Below are 21957 nucleotides of genomic sequence, written 5' to 3' on the forward strand. Positions count from 1 at the left end.
CCCAACAGAAATAAATGAAATGAGATATACATATTTGTCTCTTTCCTGTCATACGTATAAATGTCTAAGATCGGACTAGTTCTTTAAAAACTTTTCTGAGATGCATCTGCCAGAATCTATACCTGCTATGGTCTGCCAGTTCTATCCTATTGACTCTCAGTTTGAGACCCATGATGATCTCACAACCTACCTAGAAGATTTTTTTCTTCTATGGAAAAAGTAAAGTAACTGCAAATTTTCTACACACATAAACATAATTAACTAGTAAACTTGGTATAATCAAATATAGGTATGTCAGAAGCAAAAGCAAACACATATTCTGTCTTAAAAAAGTAGATTTTATTTTCTGATATACATTAAGAAAAGTTGAACTTTTTAGAAGTTTTGATAATAGTCTCAAGATACCAGCCCAAGTGGAAAGAAGAAATTATTGACCTTCCCAATGAACCCCAGTAATTTCTAATAATCAGAATAGGAAGATCTTCACTCGACTCTGGTTAGAGCTGGTCATCACGAATGAATCTGTTGCCTTCAGAATGTTTTCCATAGTAAATATAGCGGCATTTCCCTGCAACCCCTGAAACAAAGGAAAAGAGTGGTGGTTATTTCTAATACGTTATACAGTTATAAAGGGTGTCAATTACATTTTTCAAGGTGTAATTTGTCACTGCTAATGAGACTCGCCTCAAAATGTGGTTTATGTAATTTATATACTGGGATTCCAGTTCATTACATGAATCAACATACACATGAATATTCATAAAGACTGGTCCTTGAAACTTTAGGTTGTTTTATTAAGCCATTGCATCTTATATCTGACATTATATATGGGGAACTGTAAAATATTACATATGGGGTTTGTAGTCAACACAATATTTTGGGGAAAGCCTGTGGTTGCGCCTTTACATCAGTCAGGGTTGTAGGAAGGGTTTGCGAAGCGGCTGGCTTAGGATGAAGCGGTCACTACACAATGCGAATATATAAAAAACAAAAAAAGAAAAAACTTGTTTCCGTGAACTGCTCCGATTTTAGAGGTGTGGCTCACAGCTGATGTCCGTCTCCTACTCTCAGTGCATAATTAGATTAAATTAGAATTATAAATAAATAATTCGAATTTAAAATTAAAAATAAATTAAATTTTTTACCAGGACGACCAGGGGGCTTGAACTCATGAACTAATGCTTCTGAGTCGGGTGTTCTAACCATTGAGCTACTGGCTCTAATGAAAAACATAGACAGATTACAGTGCGATTCTCTTCATGTGCTACTTGGAGAGGACACAGAACGCTCCCTGTCATCTTCATGTAGCAGAGCTAGCAGAGCTGACTGTGTCGTGTGGATTACTTCGGACCTGGATTGTTGTTTTGGGATTAATAAAATGGTAAAAGAGGATTTTTTTTGTCTTTTATTCTAAATAAAGGATTTTTTGTTGTGTGTTTCTTTACTTTCACTTACAGTTTAATGATGGAAGGTATCTCGGAGAGACGCCTGGCATGATTAAACTCATTATTACCCTGATTGCCACCGCACCAGGGCAATTTTGGGATGAGCTGGGGGGAGTCCCGGGACTGTCGCATCTAATGGATACGGCAATTCCGGGCGGCTGCTGGGTGATATTGTTAAGGTGGTGGGCTCCCCATAATGTGGTGCTCTCCATCCTGACAATACCAGCCTCCAGTCATGTGACTTTATCCTGGCTGGTATCAAATATGGGGGAACCGCAATTTTTTTTTAATTATTTATTTATTTTACTTCACGATATAGACCCGCCCGCCGGCGGCTGTGATTGGTTGCAGTGAGACAGCTGTCACTTATCATGGGGGCGTGTCTGACTGCAACCCATCATGGGCGCCGGTGGGCGGGGAATGCACGGAATACCTGATTGAATAATGAAGCGGCAGCCATTTTCTAAAGAGGAAAAGCCGCCGGAGATTTCTGACAGCCGTGGAGCAAGGCGCCCGTGATTGGTGAGAAGGAAAGAGAGAGGGATTGTGCTGGGAAAGCAGGACGCATGCAGATAGCAACGTGTGCACATAGCCTTACTGTGAAAAGCCACGTTTTTTGTTGATCGAACCGTTCTCGAACCTGACTCGAACTGTCGAGCTTTTAGCAAAAATCTCGAGTTCGAGCTCGAACACCCCCCAAAATCACTCGAACATGAAATTGGCGAACCTCGAACATCGCTCAACTCTAATACTTATAGATCTGTGCTTAATTTTTGTACACAAAAATTTACTATACAAGCCAATATAATATACAAGTTTCAGTTACAAATGTATTAAAGGGAAGCTCTCACTGGGATTCAAATTTTTAACAACAGTTTCTCTGTAAACCCCGCCCATTTGAAAACCACACCCATTCTGTAACCACACCCATTTTGTTAGCCACACCCATTTTCACACACTTTCTTCAACCAAAAAATTCAAGTAATTTAAAGTATAATCTCTTTCCCCTTCTTCCTCTCCTATACCTTCACTCTCCTGTCCAGTATCAGTTGTTCCAGTCACTCTTATTGTATTAAACATTTTTTCTACAATTTTTAAAAATTATTACTAAAGTAGCCCTGCTAAAATTGGAACGGACGACCTTCCCCATACAGATCTCATCCCATTATGGCCTCTTTCCTCCTACAGATCCCATCCCATGTGGTCTCTTTCCCCTGCAGATCCGATCCCATTATGGCCTCTTTCCCCCTACAGATGCCATCCCATTATGGTCTCTTTCCCCCTGCAGATCCCATCCCATTATGGCCTCTTTCCCCCTACAGATCCCATCCCATTATGGCCTTTTTCTCCCTGCAGATGCCATCCCATCTAATTATGGCCTCTTTCCCCTGCAGATCCCATTCCATTATGGCCTCTTTCCCCAGGAGATCTCATCCCATGTGCTCCTTTTCCACTGCAGATCCTGTCCCATATGATTCCTTTTCCCATATAGCTCCCATATTATGTGGCTCCTCTCCCCATATAGCTCCCATCTTATGTGGCTACCTTTCCCCATATAGCTCCCATCTTATGTGGTCTCCTTTCCCCATATAGCTGCCATCTTATGTGGCCCCTCTCCCCATATAGCTCCCATCTTATGTGGTCTCCTTTTTCCAGATATCTGCCATCTTATACGGCCCTTCTCCCTATATAGCTCCAATCTTATGTGGCCCCTCTCCCCATATAGCTCTCATCTTATGCAGCTCCTCTCCCCATATTGCTCCCATCTTATGCGGCTCCTCTCCCCATATAGCTCCCATCTTATGCGGCCCCTTTCCAAATATAGCTGCCATCTTATGCGGCCCCTCTCCCTGCATCTTCGGCTCACTGAGCCACTGAGCGCTTACCTGCTCCAAGCACCAGCGGCCTCTCCTCTGTCTTCCGTCCTCCGCGGTTCATCTCTGCACACTGACGCTGACAGACGGCAGTAGGAGGAGCTACCTCAGATTGCCGTGACCTCTCTGCAGCGTCAGCGCGTCACTGCACGCCGGGTCAGGGAGCAGACAGGCTCCACTGAACTCGGAAGTGTGGCGTGGAGGTACGGAGAATCATTTGTGTTAGTGTATTAAAGACACTAACACAAATGAATACAGGGAACCGGATCGCCGGAGCTGTTTCTTGTCGGTTCTGGGAACCGGCTGCTATTTTAACAAACGGTTCTCCCGAACCGCACAGAACCGGCTGAATCCCACCCCTGGTTTACTCTCGAGCACTTCAGCATTTAACAAAAACATGGTTGAAATAGGGTCTGGAAACAAAATGACTCATCACAGAGGAATGTCCCACTTGCCTCTCCGAACCAGTCAGCTAGGCTACCGGTCAGCTAGGCTAGACCCTAGGCATTTCCTATGAATGTGTATGGAGAAATCTGTCAGTCACTAAGTGGTTAGGGAGAAGTCGGTGGGGACATACCTCTGTAACGAATCAATTTCTCATCAGACACTCTCTCAACAACATCGTTCTCTGAAACAATGCAGCCTTTCAGAATGAAACATACATGTTTGTAGTGTAGGAGCCTGTGGTTCAGACAGCATTATTTGAATTTTTTGACCGGATCCCTTTAAATTTGAATATAACTATGAGAAATCATTAGTTTCAAAATCAAAAAGTCAAAAGAAGCATGGAAGAGCATATCAGAAGGAGTTAAGAGTAGAAAATCATTGATCGACTTTGAATAAAGGAAGACTAAAAAGAGCCACCCTGCAAGTAACATTATAGCTATAATCGGAGGAGACACTGTCAAAAATACAGACAGGAGAGGAGCTGTGCACAGTGACAGAAAGCAGAACATCTGAAAAAGATACTGGTGCCAGTATTCGCTTGCACCAATCACATCCCTAACAAGAGGTGACAATGCTTGCCAGCCACAGTGTCTTGAAGTTCTCTCATCACAACTCTTGCAGATTCTCCTCGTTACAAAGATCTTCATTACAGACTATAGTGCTGGGAGGCTGCATGGTGGGAGTCACTAACACATGAATTTAGTTCAAATCAAGCTCAGCAAATTGGACATCAGCTGCACCCGATGCACTTGTCAGGAAGAATGAGGTGATTAGAAATAGAAACGCATTAAAACTATCTATCAAATTTAAAGAACCTTTATTGGCATGACCAAATACACATTAGTTTTGCCAAAATAAGTATTCAGTAGGGACTAGGGATAGAGAAAGTGGGGATGATGGATAGGGACTGTTGGAATGATGGATGGGGGCACACCAGAGTGGGGGCTATGGAAGTCTATGGCATATCATAGTTCTCTTTCTCGAAATCTATGGTATTGGCTCACATACTGTGCTGCTATATCCAGAGTGCTGCCTTCTTCCCCCAGTGGGAGATATATATATATATATATATATATATATATATATATATATATATATACACCATATCACATATATAGCTATATATCTACCAAATCACTATCTATCTATCTATCTATTATCTATCAATCTGTCATAGATAAATTCTAAATACCATAAGACTGGTGAGGGAACATAGCTGTCCCCACATTAAACATATGGAATTAATTACAACTGGAGAAAGAAAGAGAGAAGTAACACTACATTTGGACCCTGTTCAGTTAGGACCTCCTGATTTGGACAGGTAATTTTATTAGTTATCTGTTGGGAAACAGATGCAGTGCCTGGGGTCCGTATATGCAAAGGCAGAGAAGTACTCTTCCAAAGGAAACAGTTTCTTCTGATCAAAGGAACCAACCAGGTTTTTTGAAGTTTGCATGCAGTTATGAATATTGGGGTTTGTATCGATCCGATACTTATGGGAGATACGTTCACCGCTTCATCATTCCCAAGGGATGAATGTGCATATTTTTATATAATTATGCTATCAGTGCATCAGCTCCAAATGAATATTGGGCAGTTGGATTACAATATACATATCATATTTCCTATATATAGGAAGGTAAAATTGTGATTGGAAACATAACCATATCTTCCACTTAGGACCTGTATAAACAAATTAAAGTGGCAGAAAGTGTTTCCTTTTGTTATTATGGGGTTGGCAGTGACTATACCAAGGTGTATACATATATTCCATGCTTTGGAGTCAGATATATATTTACTATACAGTGACTGTGAGTTCCCCAATAATCAGCCTAGTCAAGAAAGCAGCCATGGCGTCATCCATCAATTGTTGGTCAATTGTGTATTGTCCTGATGATTGGAGGAAACAGAGTGCTCTCAGTTTCATATTGGTGGCAGCCGTAGGAAATCTGTGTGATCTCTCGGGCTGTGCTCCTGACGATCTATCATATCTATCTATCATATCTATCTTTATCAGATCTATCTAGTTATCACATATTTCTATCTATCTGCCATTACATTGAAAGTACTGATAAATAAAGTAAATAACACATGACAATGATACCTGTCAAGGAGTGGGCTATATTAGTCAACAAGTGAAGTCACTTCTTGATGTTGATGTATGTAAGCATTAGAAAGTATAAGGATCTGGGTGAAAAGTACTAAATTATAAAGGCTAGAGAGCTAAATCAAAACATTTCCATGACCAAAAAAATTTAAGGGATTGGCCTCCAAATATAACAGATGTCAAGCTGTTCGAGTATATGTGGGATGTGCAGAGAAAAAAAAAAGTCTAATGCATGCAGGTCCCCACCTTATAATTAAAGCATGTAATGTCTTACAGAGGGGATGTGCATGCTTCAGCGGGTAGGAACATTGGCAGGAAACCTACACAATATTAAAAAAGTGGTCTAAATTAGTATTTGATGTGAATACTTTTTATGACAAAATTATTGAGCTACAGGTTCTCAATCAGTTTCCAAATAGGCAAACCCTAATCATGATTATGAGCAAGTCTGTGTTTGCTCGAATCGCGTAGACAGGGCCTTTTTATCTACATATGCTTTTAATCTTGTTTTAATGATGGACATTCTTAAAGCTATGTTTTAACTTTACTGAATATTGTGGTTGTTGGATTTTTTTTTTTGCATTTTTGCTTCATAACACTTTGTTACCGGTCTGGGATTTCCTTGCACCACACCTTCAATCCATGCTGGACTAGTGAGCTGCTCATTCCTTTTTTCTATGGATATTAATACGCCAACATCCTGAAGAGTGTTGATCACCTGGTTGGATGTTTTGATGGAGTTTCTCTTCACCATAGTAATTATTCTGCTATTATCCACCACTGTTGTCTTCCATGGGCATCCAGGTCTTTTTGCATTGTTGAGGTACCCAATGCTTTCTTTTCTTTTCTTTCTTAGGATGTACCAAACTGTAGATTTAGCCACTCCTAATATTGTAGCAATCTCTTAGATGTTTTTTTTTCTGTTTTCGTAGATTAAGGATGGCTTGTTTTACCTGCATGGAAAGCTCCTTTGACCGCATATTTACTTAAAAATGCAAGCACCACATTTCAAATCAACTCGAGGCCTTTTATGTGCTTAATTGAGAAAGAAATAACAAAGTAATTGCCTACACCGGCCCATGAAACAGCCTGAGAGTCAATTGTCCAATTACTTTTGGCATTTAAAACCAGGGTGGCACATGTAAAGTAGCCGAAACTCCTAAATCCTTCATCAAATCATAACATGGATACCCTCTAATGAAAGTTAAAGTCAGGACTTTATGTCCATGTCCATTATATAGCTTCAATATATTTCAGTAAACAGGTAAAAAAAAAAAAATTGTCTCAGTGTCCAAATATATGTGGACCTAACTATATATGCACCTTGAGACTCTAACGTTTGCTGCACTAAATTTAGGTATCTAGGGCACCCTCTGGAATTCTATGTTGTTAAATTTTGTAAGATATGATATATTTTTAACATGGAATCTGTATTACATAATGTCACTGGGTTTTCTTTATGCATCATGGACAATTCCCTGTAACCTTTATTGAAAATGTTTTGATACAAATGTGTTGTTTCCTTAGAGGATTAATTTATTTAATTTCAGACTCTCAGTCATTAACCCCTTGACTCCGTGGCCATTTTCCATTTTTGCACCTTAATTTTTTCCTCCCCTTCTTCCAAGAGCCATAACTTTTTTATTATTTCATTAATATAGCCATATGAAGGTTTTTTGAAAATTGAGTTGGACATTTGAATAACACCATTCATTTTACCATATAGTGTACTCAAAAATAGAAAAAAATCCTAAGTGACTAAGGGATAGTGACTAAGGGCGGCTTTGCACGTTGCAACATCGCACGTGCGATGTCGGTGTCACCCGGCGTCACTTTCGAGATCGTAGTGTGTAAATGCTAGATGATACGATTAACGAGCGCAAAAGCGTCGCTATCGTATTATCGTTCAGGCTCCGACTTTTTCATAATTATGCTGCAGCGAAAGGTACGATGTAGTTCCTCGCTCCGGCTGCAGCACACATCGCTGTGTATGAAGCCGCAGGAGCGAGGAACATCTCCTTACCTGCCGCCACCGGCTATGCAGAAGGAAGGAGGTGGGCGGGATGTTTACATCCTGCTCATCTCTGCCCCTCCGCCGCTATTGGCCGCCTGCCGTGTGACGTCGCTATGACGCTGCACGACCCGCCCCCTTAGGAAGGAGGCGGGACGCCGGCCAGAGTGACGGTCGCAGTACAGGTGAGTGCATGTGAAGCTGGCGTAGCGATAATTTTCGCTACACCAGCTATCACAAGATATCGTACCTGCGACGGGGGCGGGGACTATCGCGTGCGACATTGCAGCATCAGTTTGCGATGTCGCAACGTGCAAAGCCCGCCTAAGTGTATGTCTGTCTCTCTCTCCCATTCACTTTCTCCCTCTCTGTTTGTCGCTCTCCCACTCTCTCACGCTCCCTGTCTGTCTCCCTTTCTGTATGTCTCCCTCTCTGTCTGTCTCCCACTCTCTCACTCTCCCTCTGTCTGTCTGTCTCCCTCTCTCTGTGTCTGTGTTGTCTCTCTGTTTGTCTGTCTGTGTCTGTTTCTATCTCTCTCGGTCTCAGTGTCTGTCTCTATGTCTCTAAAGGGTGCTTTACACGCTGTGACATCGCTAACGATATATTGTCGGGGTCACGTCATTAGTGACACACTTCCGGCGCTGTTAGCGACATTGCAGCATGTGACACCAAGGAGCGACGATCAACAATCGCAAAAGCGTCAAAAATCGCTGATCGTTGACACGTCGCTCCTTTTCATAATATCGTTGCTGCTGCAGGTGCGATGTTGTTCGTCGTTCCTGCGGCATCACACATCGCTATGTGTGATACCGCAGGAACGACGAACATCTCCTTACCTGCGTCCACCGGCAATGAGGAAGGAAGGAGGTGGGAGGCATGTTCCGGCCGCTCATCTCCGCCCCTCCTCTGCTATTAGCCGGCCGCTTAGTGATGCCGCAGTGATGTTGCTATGATGCCGATCGCACCTCCCCCTTGAAAGAGGGATTGTTCAGCGGTCACAGCGACGTCGCTGTAAAGGCATGTGCGTGTGATACTGCCGTAGTGATAATGTTCACTACGGCAGCAATCACCAAATGTCGGATGAGCAACGGGGGCGGGTGATATCATGCACGACATCGCTAGTTATCGCTAGCGATGTCGCAGCGTGTAAAGCACCCTTAAGTCTCTGTCTCTCTGTGTGTCTCTGTCTATGTGTGTATCTGTCTCTCTGTGTCTTTGTCACTGTCTCTGTATCAGTCTGTGTGTGTCTGTCTGTGTGTGTCTGTATCTGTGTGTGTCTCTGTGTCTCTATGTCTGTCTCTGTGTCTTTCTCTGTCTGTGTGTCTCTGTCTGTATGTGTCTCTGTGTCTGTCTCTGTGTGTGTCTCATTGTGTGTCTCTGCCTGTGTATGTCTCTGTCTGTTTATATATGTCACGGTCTCTCTGTGTGTCTCTGTGTCTGTCTCTGTGAGTCTCTGTGTGTGTGTCTGTGTGTCTCTGTATCTGTGTTTTTCTCTGTTTCTGTGTATGTCTTGGTCTCTGTGTGTCTCTGTCTGTGTGTTTCTGTTTCTGTGTCTGTCTCTGTATGTTTGTTTCTGTGTCTCTTTGAGTCTCTGTCTCTGTGGGTGTCTCTCTGTCTCTGTGTTTGTTTCTGTTTCTGTGTATGTCTCTGTCTGTCTCTGAGTTTGTCTCTGTATGTCTGTCTGTTTGTATGTGTCTCTGTCTGTTTGTATGTGTCCCTGTCTCTCTATCTCTGTCTGTCTCTGTGTCTGTCTCTGTGAGTCTCTGTGTGTGTGTTTGTGTCTCTGTGTGTGTCTGTGTTTTTCTCTGTTTCCGTGTATGTCTCTGTCTCTGTGTGTCTCTGTCTCTGTGTTTGTTTCTGTTTCTGTGTATGTCTCTGACTCTGTATGTCTCTGTCTGTTTCTGTGTCTCTGTGTCTGTCTCTGCATGTCTGTCTGTTTCTGTGTCTCTGTGTCTGTCTCTGCATGTCTCTGTCTGTTTCTGTGTCTCTGTGTCTGTCTCTGTATGTCTCTGTTTCTGCTTCTCTGTGGGTGTCTCTCTGAGAGTGTCTCTGTGTGTGTGTGTGTGTGTGTCTCTCTGTGTCTGTTTCTATGTCTTTCTTGGTGTGTGTCTCTTTGTGTCTCTGTTTATGTCTCTGTCTCCGAGTGTCTCTCTGTCTTTGTTTGTCTCTGTCTCTACTGATATCAGATTACCTCACACATAAGCTGTCTTATCCTAAGAATGACCTTCGTTGCCTATAGAAACCAGTCAGAGCTTCTATTGATGACCTGTAACTTCCAGCTCGATTGACTTTAATGTAAGCAGTTTTTTTGGCAAGTAATTCTAAAGTGCAGAGGTAAATTTTTACCTCCAAACATAACTTTCACTGAGTCAAAATTTTGTGATTGTAAGGCTATGTGTGCACGTCTGCGTTCTGATTGTCAAATAAAATGCAGCGTTTTGTCACTGCATGTGTGTCTCAAAATGCATCCAAAACGCTGTGTTTGGGATGCATTTTGAATGCATATTGAATGCAGTTTGGATGCGCACTCTCCCACAGACAGAGGGAAAAGCATCCAAAACGCACAAAAGAAGTGACATGTTTTTTTAACGCATCGATTTTATCAAATATTTGACATCCAAAACGCTGCGTTTAAAAACGCAACATGCGCATGAAATTTGCTTAATTCTCATAGATTTTGCTGGGGACGCATAACGCATGCTGCAGTTTGAAACACTGCGTAAATGCATGAAAAAACGCAACGTGCGCACACAGCCTAAATGCGGCGGTGCGGATTCCTTTAACGGACATACACACACACACACACACACACACACACATACATACATACACTCAGCTTTATATAATAGATGTTCACTATGTAGTAAAACTGGCAGTATGATTATCCAGGTGAATATGAGTACATATATATATATACAGTACTTTTTTTGCGGTGGTATGCGCCGGTAAGGTGTACCGGAAAATCTGAAGAACGCTCTGTCCACATGGCTAATTTGTAAATTTGCTATATCATCAGCCATTGGCTGGAGCAGGGTGACCTCTGTGTCTCCCCCCTCCGATCTGATTGGAGCTAGCATCCATGTGACGCTATCCCTCCAATCAGATGTGGAGGGGCGGTGGGTGCCCGCCGTCTTCAAGATGTTTATGGACGCTGAAGATCGAGGTCACGGCCGGTCACCTCGGTCTGCTGCCATCCGGTAAGATATTTTCTCGCCTCTGCTGTCTTCCACTCCCCCCCGACCTCTGTTGCCCCCCATCGTCCGATTCAACCCCCCCACCGACCTCCGCTCCCTCCCACCTGCCCTGTAATCACTGTGCTGCTCCTGCCGCCAGTGATCGGGTCCCCAAGTACTCGCCCCCCCCCCCCTGCTACCACCGGCGCCATGTCCGCTCCCAGCTGCTAAGCGGGAACACTAGAAAAAAAAATCTCACACTTACCGGTCTACAGCCTCCGAGGAAACCTCTGATCGGCTTCAGGACCTGCCGGTAATCAGTAGTCACGCTACAGCATCAGCTGACAGTCTAAGTCCAGCGGTGGGGCCGGCTTTTTACCGCCCAGATGGTTTAAGCGATCAGGTGATGCTCTGAGGTGACTGCAGCAGCTGATTACCGTCGGCTCCTGGAGCAATCAGTCGTGTCCCGGGATTTTGCAGACAGGTGAGTAGTTTTTTTTTTGCACTGATGCATCAGCTGATTGTATAATCGGCTTTTATACAATCAGCTGCTGTGTCATGTGATTCATGTCCTTTAACCTGACATCATCTGATCGCTTTGCCGTCCAGCAAACCGATCAGCTGATATTGGATCTGGATTGGACGGTGCAGGACCCTTGACCCAGGATTACTGCAGAGGGGGGTTCTTTATTTCAATAAAGATGGAGCCACTAATTGTGTTGTGTTTTATTTGTAATAAAAATATTTTCTCTGTCTTGTGTTTTTTTATCTTTACAAGAAATTCATGGTGGCCATGTCGAATATTGGCGTGACACCATGAATTTCAGGCTTAGGGCCAGTTGATATTATACAGCTGGCCCTAACCCCTTATTACCCAGCAAGCCACCCGTCACCAGGGCAGCTGGAAGAGTTGGATACAGCATCAGAATATGGCGCTTCTATGAAAGCGCCATTTTCTGGGGAGGCTGCAGACTGCAATTCGCAGCAGGGGTGCCCAGAAAGCTTGGGCACTCTGCGGTGCGGATTCCAATCACCAGCTGCCTAGTTGTACCTGGCTGGACACAAAATTTGTGCGAAGCCCACGTCATTTTTTTTTTCTTAAATTATTTTATGAAATTCATGAAATAATTAAAAAAAAAAAGGGCTTCCCTATATTTTTGGCTCTCAGCTGGGTACAAATAGGCAGCTGGGGGTTGGGGGCAGCCTGTACCTGCCTGCTGTACCTGGCTATCATACAAAAATATGGCAAAGCCCACTTCATATTTTTTTTTACATTTTACGTTTTTGGGCTAAAAACTCCTGCATACAGTCTTGGCTGAAGGATGCTGAGCCTTGTAGTTCGGCAGCTGCTGTCTACTCTCCTGCATACACTAGTGGATGGAGTATGCTGAGCCTTGTAGTTCTGCTCCCCCTGCCTCTCTCTCCTGCATACACTAGTGGATGGAGTATGCTGAGCCTTCTTGTTCTGCTCCCCCTGCCTCTCCTGTATACACTAGAGGATGGATTATGCTGAGCCTTGTAGTTCTGCACCCCCTGCCTCTCTCTCCAGCATACAGTACCATTGGTAGTATGTAGTAAACCGTGCACAGGATCTCCCGGCAGCACGACAGCAACGACAGCACTCCCTCCCACTCCTCAAACTCGGCCGCCAGCTGACAAATCCCCCCCCCTCAATCTTGGCCGCCGGCGCCTAACAGCACTCCCCCCCGCTCTTCGTCTCAGAGACGCGTACCAGCAAATATTTTTTTCCAAAAAAGCACTGTGTATATATATCAAATGTATAGTTTTTTGTAATTTAAGTGGTTAAAAAGAATTCAGTAGTTTGTAAGTTTCTGGCGCCATATTCCAAGGATCATAACATTTTTATTTTTCAGCATCTGGGGCTGTGTGATGACTTACTTTTTGCACCCTGTGCTGACGCTTTTACTGATATAATTTGAGGGTAGATATAATATTTTCTTTGCCTCTTATTGTATTTTATTGCAATGGAATTTTGTCTTTTTGATTTTTATTTTCCCTTACGCTGTTTACTGGTCTGATTAATTTATTTTAGATTTTGATTGACATTACTGAAAGCAGCAGTACCAAATATATGTATTTTCTATTTTATTTGGTTGCTTTATTTTCAATAGGGAAAGGAAGCAATTTTAACTTTTGTGGGGGGTTCATATATATCATTTTTTTTTGTTTAAAGTAAAACTTTTATTGTATTTACGAGTTCCTTTAGGGAACTTGAAGCTCTGATTGCCTGGTCCCTTCTGCTATACAGCACACTGCCCAAATTTCTGCCACAAAAGGCACCTTTTTTGAACAGCATAGTGCGCACAAGAAACCCAAATTCCCATAGACTTTGCTTGAAAAGCAGAACACATCCATTTTGGCATTAAACGCTGCAGTTGAAAAAGCAGCCAAAAATCAGGTAAAAAGCAACGTGGACACATAGCCTCAGGCGGCTCTCCAATCCACCCATGGCTGTTAGAAGCACATGATGGTTTGTCAGAAAAGTTGTCATGTGCAGGGAAAGATGGGGGCTCAGTGTGCGAGCTTGCACCAAAGCATGGGACACGACTTATGACCTAAATATTCGTCATATGTTGTGACAGGGGTAAGGGGTTTTCCAAGGAACAAATTAGGTTTTAAAGTTGATTTTATTCAATAGATCTAAGAATAATAAAAAAACTACACAATTGAAAGGGAAAACCCCTTTAAGTGGCTGAATAGTTTGAACATGATATAATTGTATGGGGCCAAGTATTCACATCAGCATTATAGGGTCTCTTTACATAGTTTACATAGTTTACTTATTTGTTTTTTTAATTTTTAGTCTTTAGAAGCACTTGACACTATGTATACAAAGATCAAAAAAGTAAAAGCAGTAAAAAAATAAATAAGAATAGTTATGCTTTCTCTATTGGGTAACCAGTTACCTGTGAAAGACGCAAGCATGGTAAGGCTCTGTTCACACGCAGCATTTTTGATGCATTTTTTTTCTGCCAAAACATGCTCTCTTGGCAGTAAAAACTAGAGTTGAGCGCGGTTCGAGGTTCTCCAGTTCGCGGTTTGAGTGATTTTGGGGGGTGTTCTAGATCGAACTAGAACTCGAGCTTTTTGCTAAAGCTCGATAGCTCTAGTTATGTTCGAGAACGGTTCTAGCAGCAAAAAGCAGGGCTTTTTACAGCTACAGTGTGCAGGAGCCATCACTGGCAGCCTGCCAGAAGCTGGTAACCAAGATAAACATCGGGTATCCAAGCAAAGCGCTTTGGTTAGTAACCCGATATTTATCCTAGTTACGTGCAGGAAGCCCACACTTCCCCGCTCAGCTCACTCCGCCCCCTCCCGCAAGCGGCATGTACACACGTACACACACACACACACTCACCTGTCCCCAGCCAAGCAGTCCACGACACTGACGTACTCAGCGCCACATGACCCCGCTAGGCTCCACCTACTTCGCACTCCACCGCCAGCACACATGGCTCCGCCCACCTGGCACTCTGCACACATGGTCCCGCTAGGCTCTGCCCACCTGTCACTCTGCACACATGGTCCCGCTAGGCTCCGCCCACCTGTCACTCTGCACAAATGGTCCCGCTAGGCTCCGCCCACCTGGCACTCTGCACACATTGTCCTGCTAGGCTCCGCCCACCTGTCACTCTGCACACATGGTCCCGCTAGGCTCCGCCCACCTGTCACTCTGCACACATGGTCCCGGTATGCTCCGCCCACCTGGCACTCTGCACACATTGTCCCGCTAGGCTCCGCCCACCTGTCACTCTGCACACATTACCCCGCTAGGCTGCGCCCACCTGGCACTCTGCACACATGGTCCCGCAAGGCTCCGCCCACCTGGCACTCTGCACACATGGTCCCGCTAGGCTCCGCCCACCTGTCACTCTGAACACATGGTCCCGCTAGGCTCCGCCCACCTGGCACACTGCACACATGGTCCCGCTAGGCTCCACCCACCTGACACTCTGCACACATTACCCCACTAGGCTCCGCCCACCTGTCACTCTGCACACATGGTCCCGGTATGCTCCACCCACCTGGCACTCTGCACACATGGTCCCGCTAGGCTCCGCCCACCTGGCACTCTGAACACATGGTCCCGCTAGGCTCCGCCCACCTGGCACTCTGCACACATGGTCCCAGTATGCTCCGCCCAACTGGCACTCTGCACACATTGCCCCGCTAGGCTCCGCCCACCTGGCACTCTGCACACATGGTCCCGCTCGGCTTACCTGCGGTGATGAAGTCCCAACCTCAGCGCTGTCACTGTCCTCCATGGCCGCCGCTTGTCATATCACCTTCTCTCGCTTCCGACCCGAGACTGACTAGCGGTGACGTCACGGGCCGCTCGCGATACTTGGCTGTGAAGGCGGCGGTCATTGAACTCAGTGACAGGTGCTGTCAGCAGTGCAGGAGATCAGTGCAGGTAATGTACCTCGCTGACAGCAGCACTTGTCATCCCCTGCAGTGACCTGGGCTGACCCATTGATGTTAGCTCAGGTCACTGCATTGCTCTCCCAGCCAATGGGGAACATCCTGCTCTTCATTGACAGTGTGGATCGTCATGGCAACCCCTTGGATTACACCAGACCTGGATTTGTTTTTCTTTCTAATAAATTGGTTAAAGAGGGAATGTATTGGGGAGTGTTTTTTCAAATAAAAATGTGTTTGTCGTCTATTTTTTTTTATTACTGACTGGGTTGGTGATGTCGGGTATCTGATAGACGCCTGACCTCAGCTAACCCCAGGGCTTGATGCCAGGTGACATTACACATCTGGTATTAACCCCATATATTATCCCGTTTGCCACCGCACCAGGGCGCGGGATCAGCTGGGGCGAAGCACCAGGATTGGCACATCTAATGGATGCGCCACTTCTGGGGCGGCTGCGGCCTGCTATTTTTAGGCTGGGGAGAGTCCAATAACCATGGACCTCCCTTGTCTGAGAAAATCAGACCCCAGCTGTCTGCTTTACCTTGGCTGGTGATCCAATTTTGGGGGGACCCCTACGTGTTTTTTTTTTAAAATTATTTATTTAATTTAAAATAACAGCGTGGGGTGCCCTCACTTTTGGATTACCAGCCAAGGTGAGGCTGCCAGCTGTGGTCTGCAGGCTGCAGCCGTCTGCTTTACCCTAGCTGGCTACAAAAATAGGGGGAACCCTACGTCTTTTTTTTTTTCACTTTTTTGGCTAAATACAAAGCTAAGCACCACTTAGTGCCACATGAAAGGCACCAAAGGGTGCAAAATTACAAAATGCAGGAGAGTGGGACATTATGTGTCTTTCTGCCATTATAATGACAGAAAAGACTGATATGAAGTGCACAAGCACAGGAAAATCACCAGCGCGCTCTACGCTGTGAAAAGCAGTAGAAAATGGCACTGGAGTGAACATGTGACCGCCTCATGTAGGATGAAGCTATGGATCCTGGGTAAATTTATGCATTTACCCTCCTTCAGTTTTTTTGCAGTACACAAAAAAAACGGAAGGCACACGGATGACAAACAGATGACATACGGACCGTCTACGGAACGGAAACGGATGCCACACGGATGCACCCGTGAAAAAAACCGGACTGTTTTTTGCAGACCGCAAAAATGGATCGGTCGTGTTAATGTAGCCTTATTCTGATCTGCCGTTTATAAACAGCAGGCAGAAATAAGTGAATAACGCCCCCCAGCGTCAGAAAATCTCCGGGGTTTCAGGGCTAGCTGAGACCCTGGAGATCATGATTCAGGACGGTTTTTCCGGTCCCCGCTCACGTGATCACAGGTATACACCGTCCACCGATGATCACGTTACAGTAAATGACAGCGCCGGTAAAAAATTACTTATCTCCCATCTGGCATGAACAAACATGATAAATCTCCTCCCTGGTCCCCCGGTGTCGCCAAAGTGCCCCCCCTGATGCCCTCCCAGAAATCCAAGATGGCCACGCGCACAGCAGCGCGCCGGCCGCATTCACCCTACTCCTCTGATTTATGTTGCATGTGCCATGTACCAAACTCCTCCCCAGGCCCTGCCAGGTCACCCCCTTTACCCCACCGGTGTTCCCCGATGTCCCACGGTACCTGTGCAGCGTTGATCCCCCCACGGCCCTCTCCTTCACAATAGACGCTGCCGCATGCACAGAGCGGCTGTCAGCTCAGCTTCCTGTGTTCAGACACAGTGAGTGGTGGTTATGCATCTGTAAGCTAAATGGGCGGCACGGTGGCTTAGTGGTTAGCACTCCAGTCTTGCATCGCTGAAGTCCTGGGTTCAATTCTCACCATGGGCACCATCTGCAAGGAGTTTGTATGTTCTCCCTGTGTTTGCGTGGGTTTCCTCCGGGTACTCCAGTTTCCTCCCATACTCCAAAGACATACAGCGCTATGGAATTAATAACGCTATATAAATGAATAAATTATTATTATTACTGCAATGCCCTGCTCATGAGGTAAGGAACATAATTGATCAGGAGAGCTATATACTACATTTCCAAATGGAGGGATTTGCTTTTATAGTTTCCCTGCTGAACGACTACCAAACATGAGAGTCCGTTATATGCCACAAGAAAACACATCTAAATAGCGAGCTCTGTTGTTAAGTATTCATTCAGCTGGATAACTGGACTTAAAGGGGTATTCCATCTCCAAGATCCTATCCCCAATATATAGTAGGTGGAATAGCAATAATATCAGCAAATACCAATATTTGGAAATGTAGAATAGTTCTCCTGATTAGGCATGCCCTTACCTCATGAGCAGGGCATTGCAGCTTTGGTAGCAACCATTATGACATGGACTCTGCTGCTGTGGACCCGGGGAGAGTGAGTGCAGATTCATTGCACCCACACTCCATGTTGGGTATCTAATAGACGCCATGATATCACAAACTGCTGGGCTTGATCTCAGGTGACTTTACAGCTAGTATCAACCCGATTTATTACCCCGTTTTCCACTGCACCAGGGCACGGGATGAGCTGGGGTGAAGCGCCAGGATTGGCGCATCTAGCGGATGCGCCACGTCTGGGGTGCCTGCGGCCTGCTATTTTTAGGCTGTGAAGGCCAAATAACTATGGACCTTCCCACCCTGAGAATACCAGACCACAGCTGTCCGCTTTACCTTGGCTGGTGATCCAATTTGGGGGGACCCTACTTTTTTGTGTAATTATTAATATTTATAAAATAATTATAAAAAAAGAGCCTGGGGGGACCTCCACATTGGATCCCCAACCACGGTAAAGCTGCCAGCTGTGGTTTTCAGGCTACAGCCGTCTGCTTTACCCTAGCTGGCTATCAAAAATGGGGGGACCCAACGTCATATTTTTTTTAACTATTTTTTAAATAGAAAAAATTAATGGGCTTCCCTGTATTTTGATTGCCAACCAAGGTAACGGCAGGCAGATGAGGGTGGCAACCCATAGCTGTCTGCTTTATCTGCGCTGAGAATCAAAAATACCGCGGAGCACTACGTCATTTTTTTTAAAGATTTATTTTTACAGCACTGTGATGTCCAGCAATCAAAATACAGGGAAGCCCATTTTGTTTTTAGTTATTTAAATAAATAATTAAAAAAAATATATATGGACTCCCGCTGCATTTTTTGTATTGCTAGCTAAGGGTAATCCAAGCCGCTACTGGCTGCTAACCCCCACTGCTTGGTGTTACCTTCACTGGCAATGGAAAATCCAGGTAAGCATTTTTTATTTTGTTTGCCAAAAAACTACAAAAAAAGGACGTGAGCTTCACCATATTTTTGTATGCTAGCCAGGTATAGCAGGCAGGTGCTAGAAGAGTTGGATACAGCGCCAGAAGATGGCGCTTCTATGAAAGTGCCATTTTCTGAGGCGGCTGCAGACTGCAATTCGCAGCAGTGGGGCCCAGAAAGCTCAGGCCAACCTGTGCAGCGGATTCCAATCCCCAGCTGCCTAGTTGTACCTGGCTGGACACAAAAATGGGGCGAAGCCTACGTCATTTGTTTTCTAATTATTTCATGAAATTCATGAAATAATAAAAAAAGGGCTTCCCTTTATTTTTGGTTCCCAGCCAGGTACAAATAGGCAACTGGGGGTTGGGGGAAGCCGTACCTGCCTGCTGTACCTGGCTAGCATACAAAAATATGGCGAAGCCCACATAATTTTTTCAGGGGGCAAAAAACTTCTGCATACAGTCCTGGATGGAGTATGCTGAGCCTTGTAGTTCTGCAGCTGCTTTCTGTCTGTATGGAGAAGAGCAGACAGCAGCTGCAGAACTACAAGGCTCAGCATACTCCATCCAAGACTGTATGCAGAAGTTTTTTGCCCACCAAAAAAATGATGAGGGCTTCACCATATTTTTTTATGCTAGCCAGGTATAGCAGGCAGCCACGGGCTGCCTCCAACCGCCAGTTGCCTATTTGTACCTGGCTGGGAACCAAAAATATAGGGAAGCCCGTTTTTTTTAATTATTTCACTTATTTCATGAAATAATTAAAAATCAAATGACGTGGGCTTCGCCCCATTTTTCTGTCCAGCCAGGTACAACTAGGCAGCTGGGGATTGGAATCTGCAGCACAGGTTAGCCCGAGGTTTCTGGGCGCCTCTGCTGCGAATTTCAGTCCGCAGCCGCCCCAGAAAGTGGCGCTCTCATAGAAGCGCCATCATCTGGCGCTGTATCCAACTCTTCCAACAGCCCTGGAGCCGGGTGGCTTGTTGGGTAATCATGAGTTAATACTGGCTTTGTTTTACTAGCCAGTATTAAGCCAGAGATTCTTAATGTCAGGCACGTTTGACCCGGCCATTAAGAATCTCCAATAAAGGGTTAAAAAAAAGACACCACACAGAGAAAAAATACTTTAATAGAAATAAATACACAGACACATTAGAGACTCCATCTTTATTACCCCCTGTCAGCCCTCCACGATCCATGGTCTTCTGTCTTTCTCGTTCAACAAATGCAGCTCTGCTACATCACTGCTGCATGGGGGAAGACGCTGCTTCCAGTGCAGCCTTCACTCCGTGAAGGCTGCACGGGAAGCAGCATGCAGCCTTCACTCCGTGAGAGATCAGTGCTGCTAGCGGTAACAGCGGTAACGCTGACAGACGCGTTACCATTGCAATGGTGCTCCAGGAGCCGCGGTTAGCGGTGACGTCACCGCTAACTGCGTTGCTATGGCAACGGTGATCTCCGTTAATGACCGGCTGTGTCAGCCGGTCCCTAACGGAACGGGGAGTCGACCGTGTGCTAGAGCATGTCGCCGGTACACGGCGATACACAAATGTGCACCGTGTACCGGAGAGTGCAATGACAGGTCCTACATGACGCATCATAGTCATGCGATCAGTCTGTAGCCAATGAGATAATAGCCACGTGACTGGTCACATGGCTATTTTGACGTCACGATAGGTCCTGCATCACTGCTGGCAGTGCTGGTTACCGGGAGGATTCAGCGATCATCGGATGGAATAGCGGCAGGAGACAGAGTGCAGGAGGGATCGCGGGGACCGGTAAGTGTTATGGCAATGTTTATTAACTGTATGTGTACATTTATAATGCGTTTTTATGTGTTTGTGATTGCCTCCCATTATAGCCTATTGGTTCGAGTTCGGTTCGTCGAACGTTCGCCGAACTGAACTTGAACGAGACCTCCGTTCGACGAACCGAACTCGAGCCGAACCACGGCTGGTTCGCTCATCTCTAGTAAAAACACTGTGTTCAAAGAGCAGGATGTGTTGTGTTTTTGAGTATTTTTTAGCTACTTTTTTGGTGAGGATTACACATGTGACTTGTCTACAGTGCATATTTAATAAGGTTAGTTTTATTGACTAAAAATGCAACTAAAAATGCAGCAAAGCCTGTTTGCTGCAATTCTTCACGTTCTCATTGCTTTGAATGGGTAAAAAAAATGCTGCAAAAATGCTGAATAATTGATAAGATGCAGATTTGAGAAACACTGCAACTCTCAAATTCAGTCAGAAAAAAACAATTATGTGCGCGAGATTTCAGAAATCTAATAGCTTTAGCTGATACTGTAAAATGCAGATTTTATTTAGCAGAAAAAAATGTTGCATGTGAACATACACTTATGCACACGTTACATAGGTTGAAAAAAGACATAGGTCCATTCTTCCTCCACCAATTATATATTTTGTCATTAAGTCATTTATAACCAACAATGTTGTGTGCACTGAGGAAATCATCCAGCCCTTTTTTAAAAGCTGTTATAGTGTCTGCCATTACTACCTCTTGTGGTAGGGCATTCCAGTCTGACTGCTCTAACTGTAAAGAACCCTTTCCTATTTAGCTGCCGAAATCGCCTTTTTTCCACTCGCAGTGTATGCCCCCTGGTCCTTAGTATTGTTTTTGGAAGGAAGGTTAATAGGGATGATCAAATACCTCAAATATTCGGCTTTGCGAATATTTTCCGAATACCTCGCCGCTATTCGACTATTCGTTGCGCAATGTAAGTCTGTGGGAAGCCGAATAGTACCGAATAGTTGTTATTCAGGTTTCCCATAGACTTACATTGCGCATCGAATATTCGCGAATAGTCGAATAGCGGTGAGGTATTCGGAAAATATTTGTGAGCCGAATAATCAAAGTATTCGATCATCCCTAAAGGTTAAGTATTTGCTGTACAAATTTCTGCACCAAAAACTCTCATGGCAGGAGAAAAGCTGCATAAAAAAAGATTTTGCCATGTTTTTATACCTTTTTTTATATTTTTTTTCCCATTCATTACAATGGGTGAAAAACACTGAATGAATTGACATGCTGCATATATTAAACTGCTTTGAATTGGCAAGAAAAAGAAAGCATCATGTGCATGAGATTTCAGAAAACCCATTCACTTTGATGATAATGTAAAACACTGCATATTTCACAGTAAAAACGCACAGAAAAAAGAAAGAATGCGGCAAAAATGTTACGT

General features: G+C 44.7%; 1 protein-coding gene across 2 annotated transcripts in view; it reads right to left on the minus strand.

Annotated features, from left to right (window-relative positions):
• Window positions 1-324: 324 nt before the first annotated feature.
• Window positions 325-21957, minus strand: part of LRMDA (leucine rich melanocyte differentiation associated) — a 1835625-nt gene continuing 1813992 nt past the window's right edge. For both annotated transcript variants that reach the window (XM_075347316.1, XM_075347315.1), the window contains one exon: window positions 325-577. In XM_075347316.1, the coding sequence (XP_075203431.1) occupies window positions 498-577 (80 nt within the window). In that variant the 3' untranslated portion in view covers window positions 325-497. The remainder of the gene's footprint in view (window positions 578-21957) is intronic.

Source organism: Anomaloglossus baeobatrachus, chromosome 5 (genome assembly GCF_048569485.1).
Source record: "Anomaloglossus baeobatrachus isolate aAnoBae1 chromosome 5, aAnoBae1.hap1, whole genome shotgun sequence".
NCBI lineage: Eukaryota > Metazoa > Chordata > Amphibia > Anura > Aromobatidae > Anomaloglossus > Anomaloglossus baeobatrachus.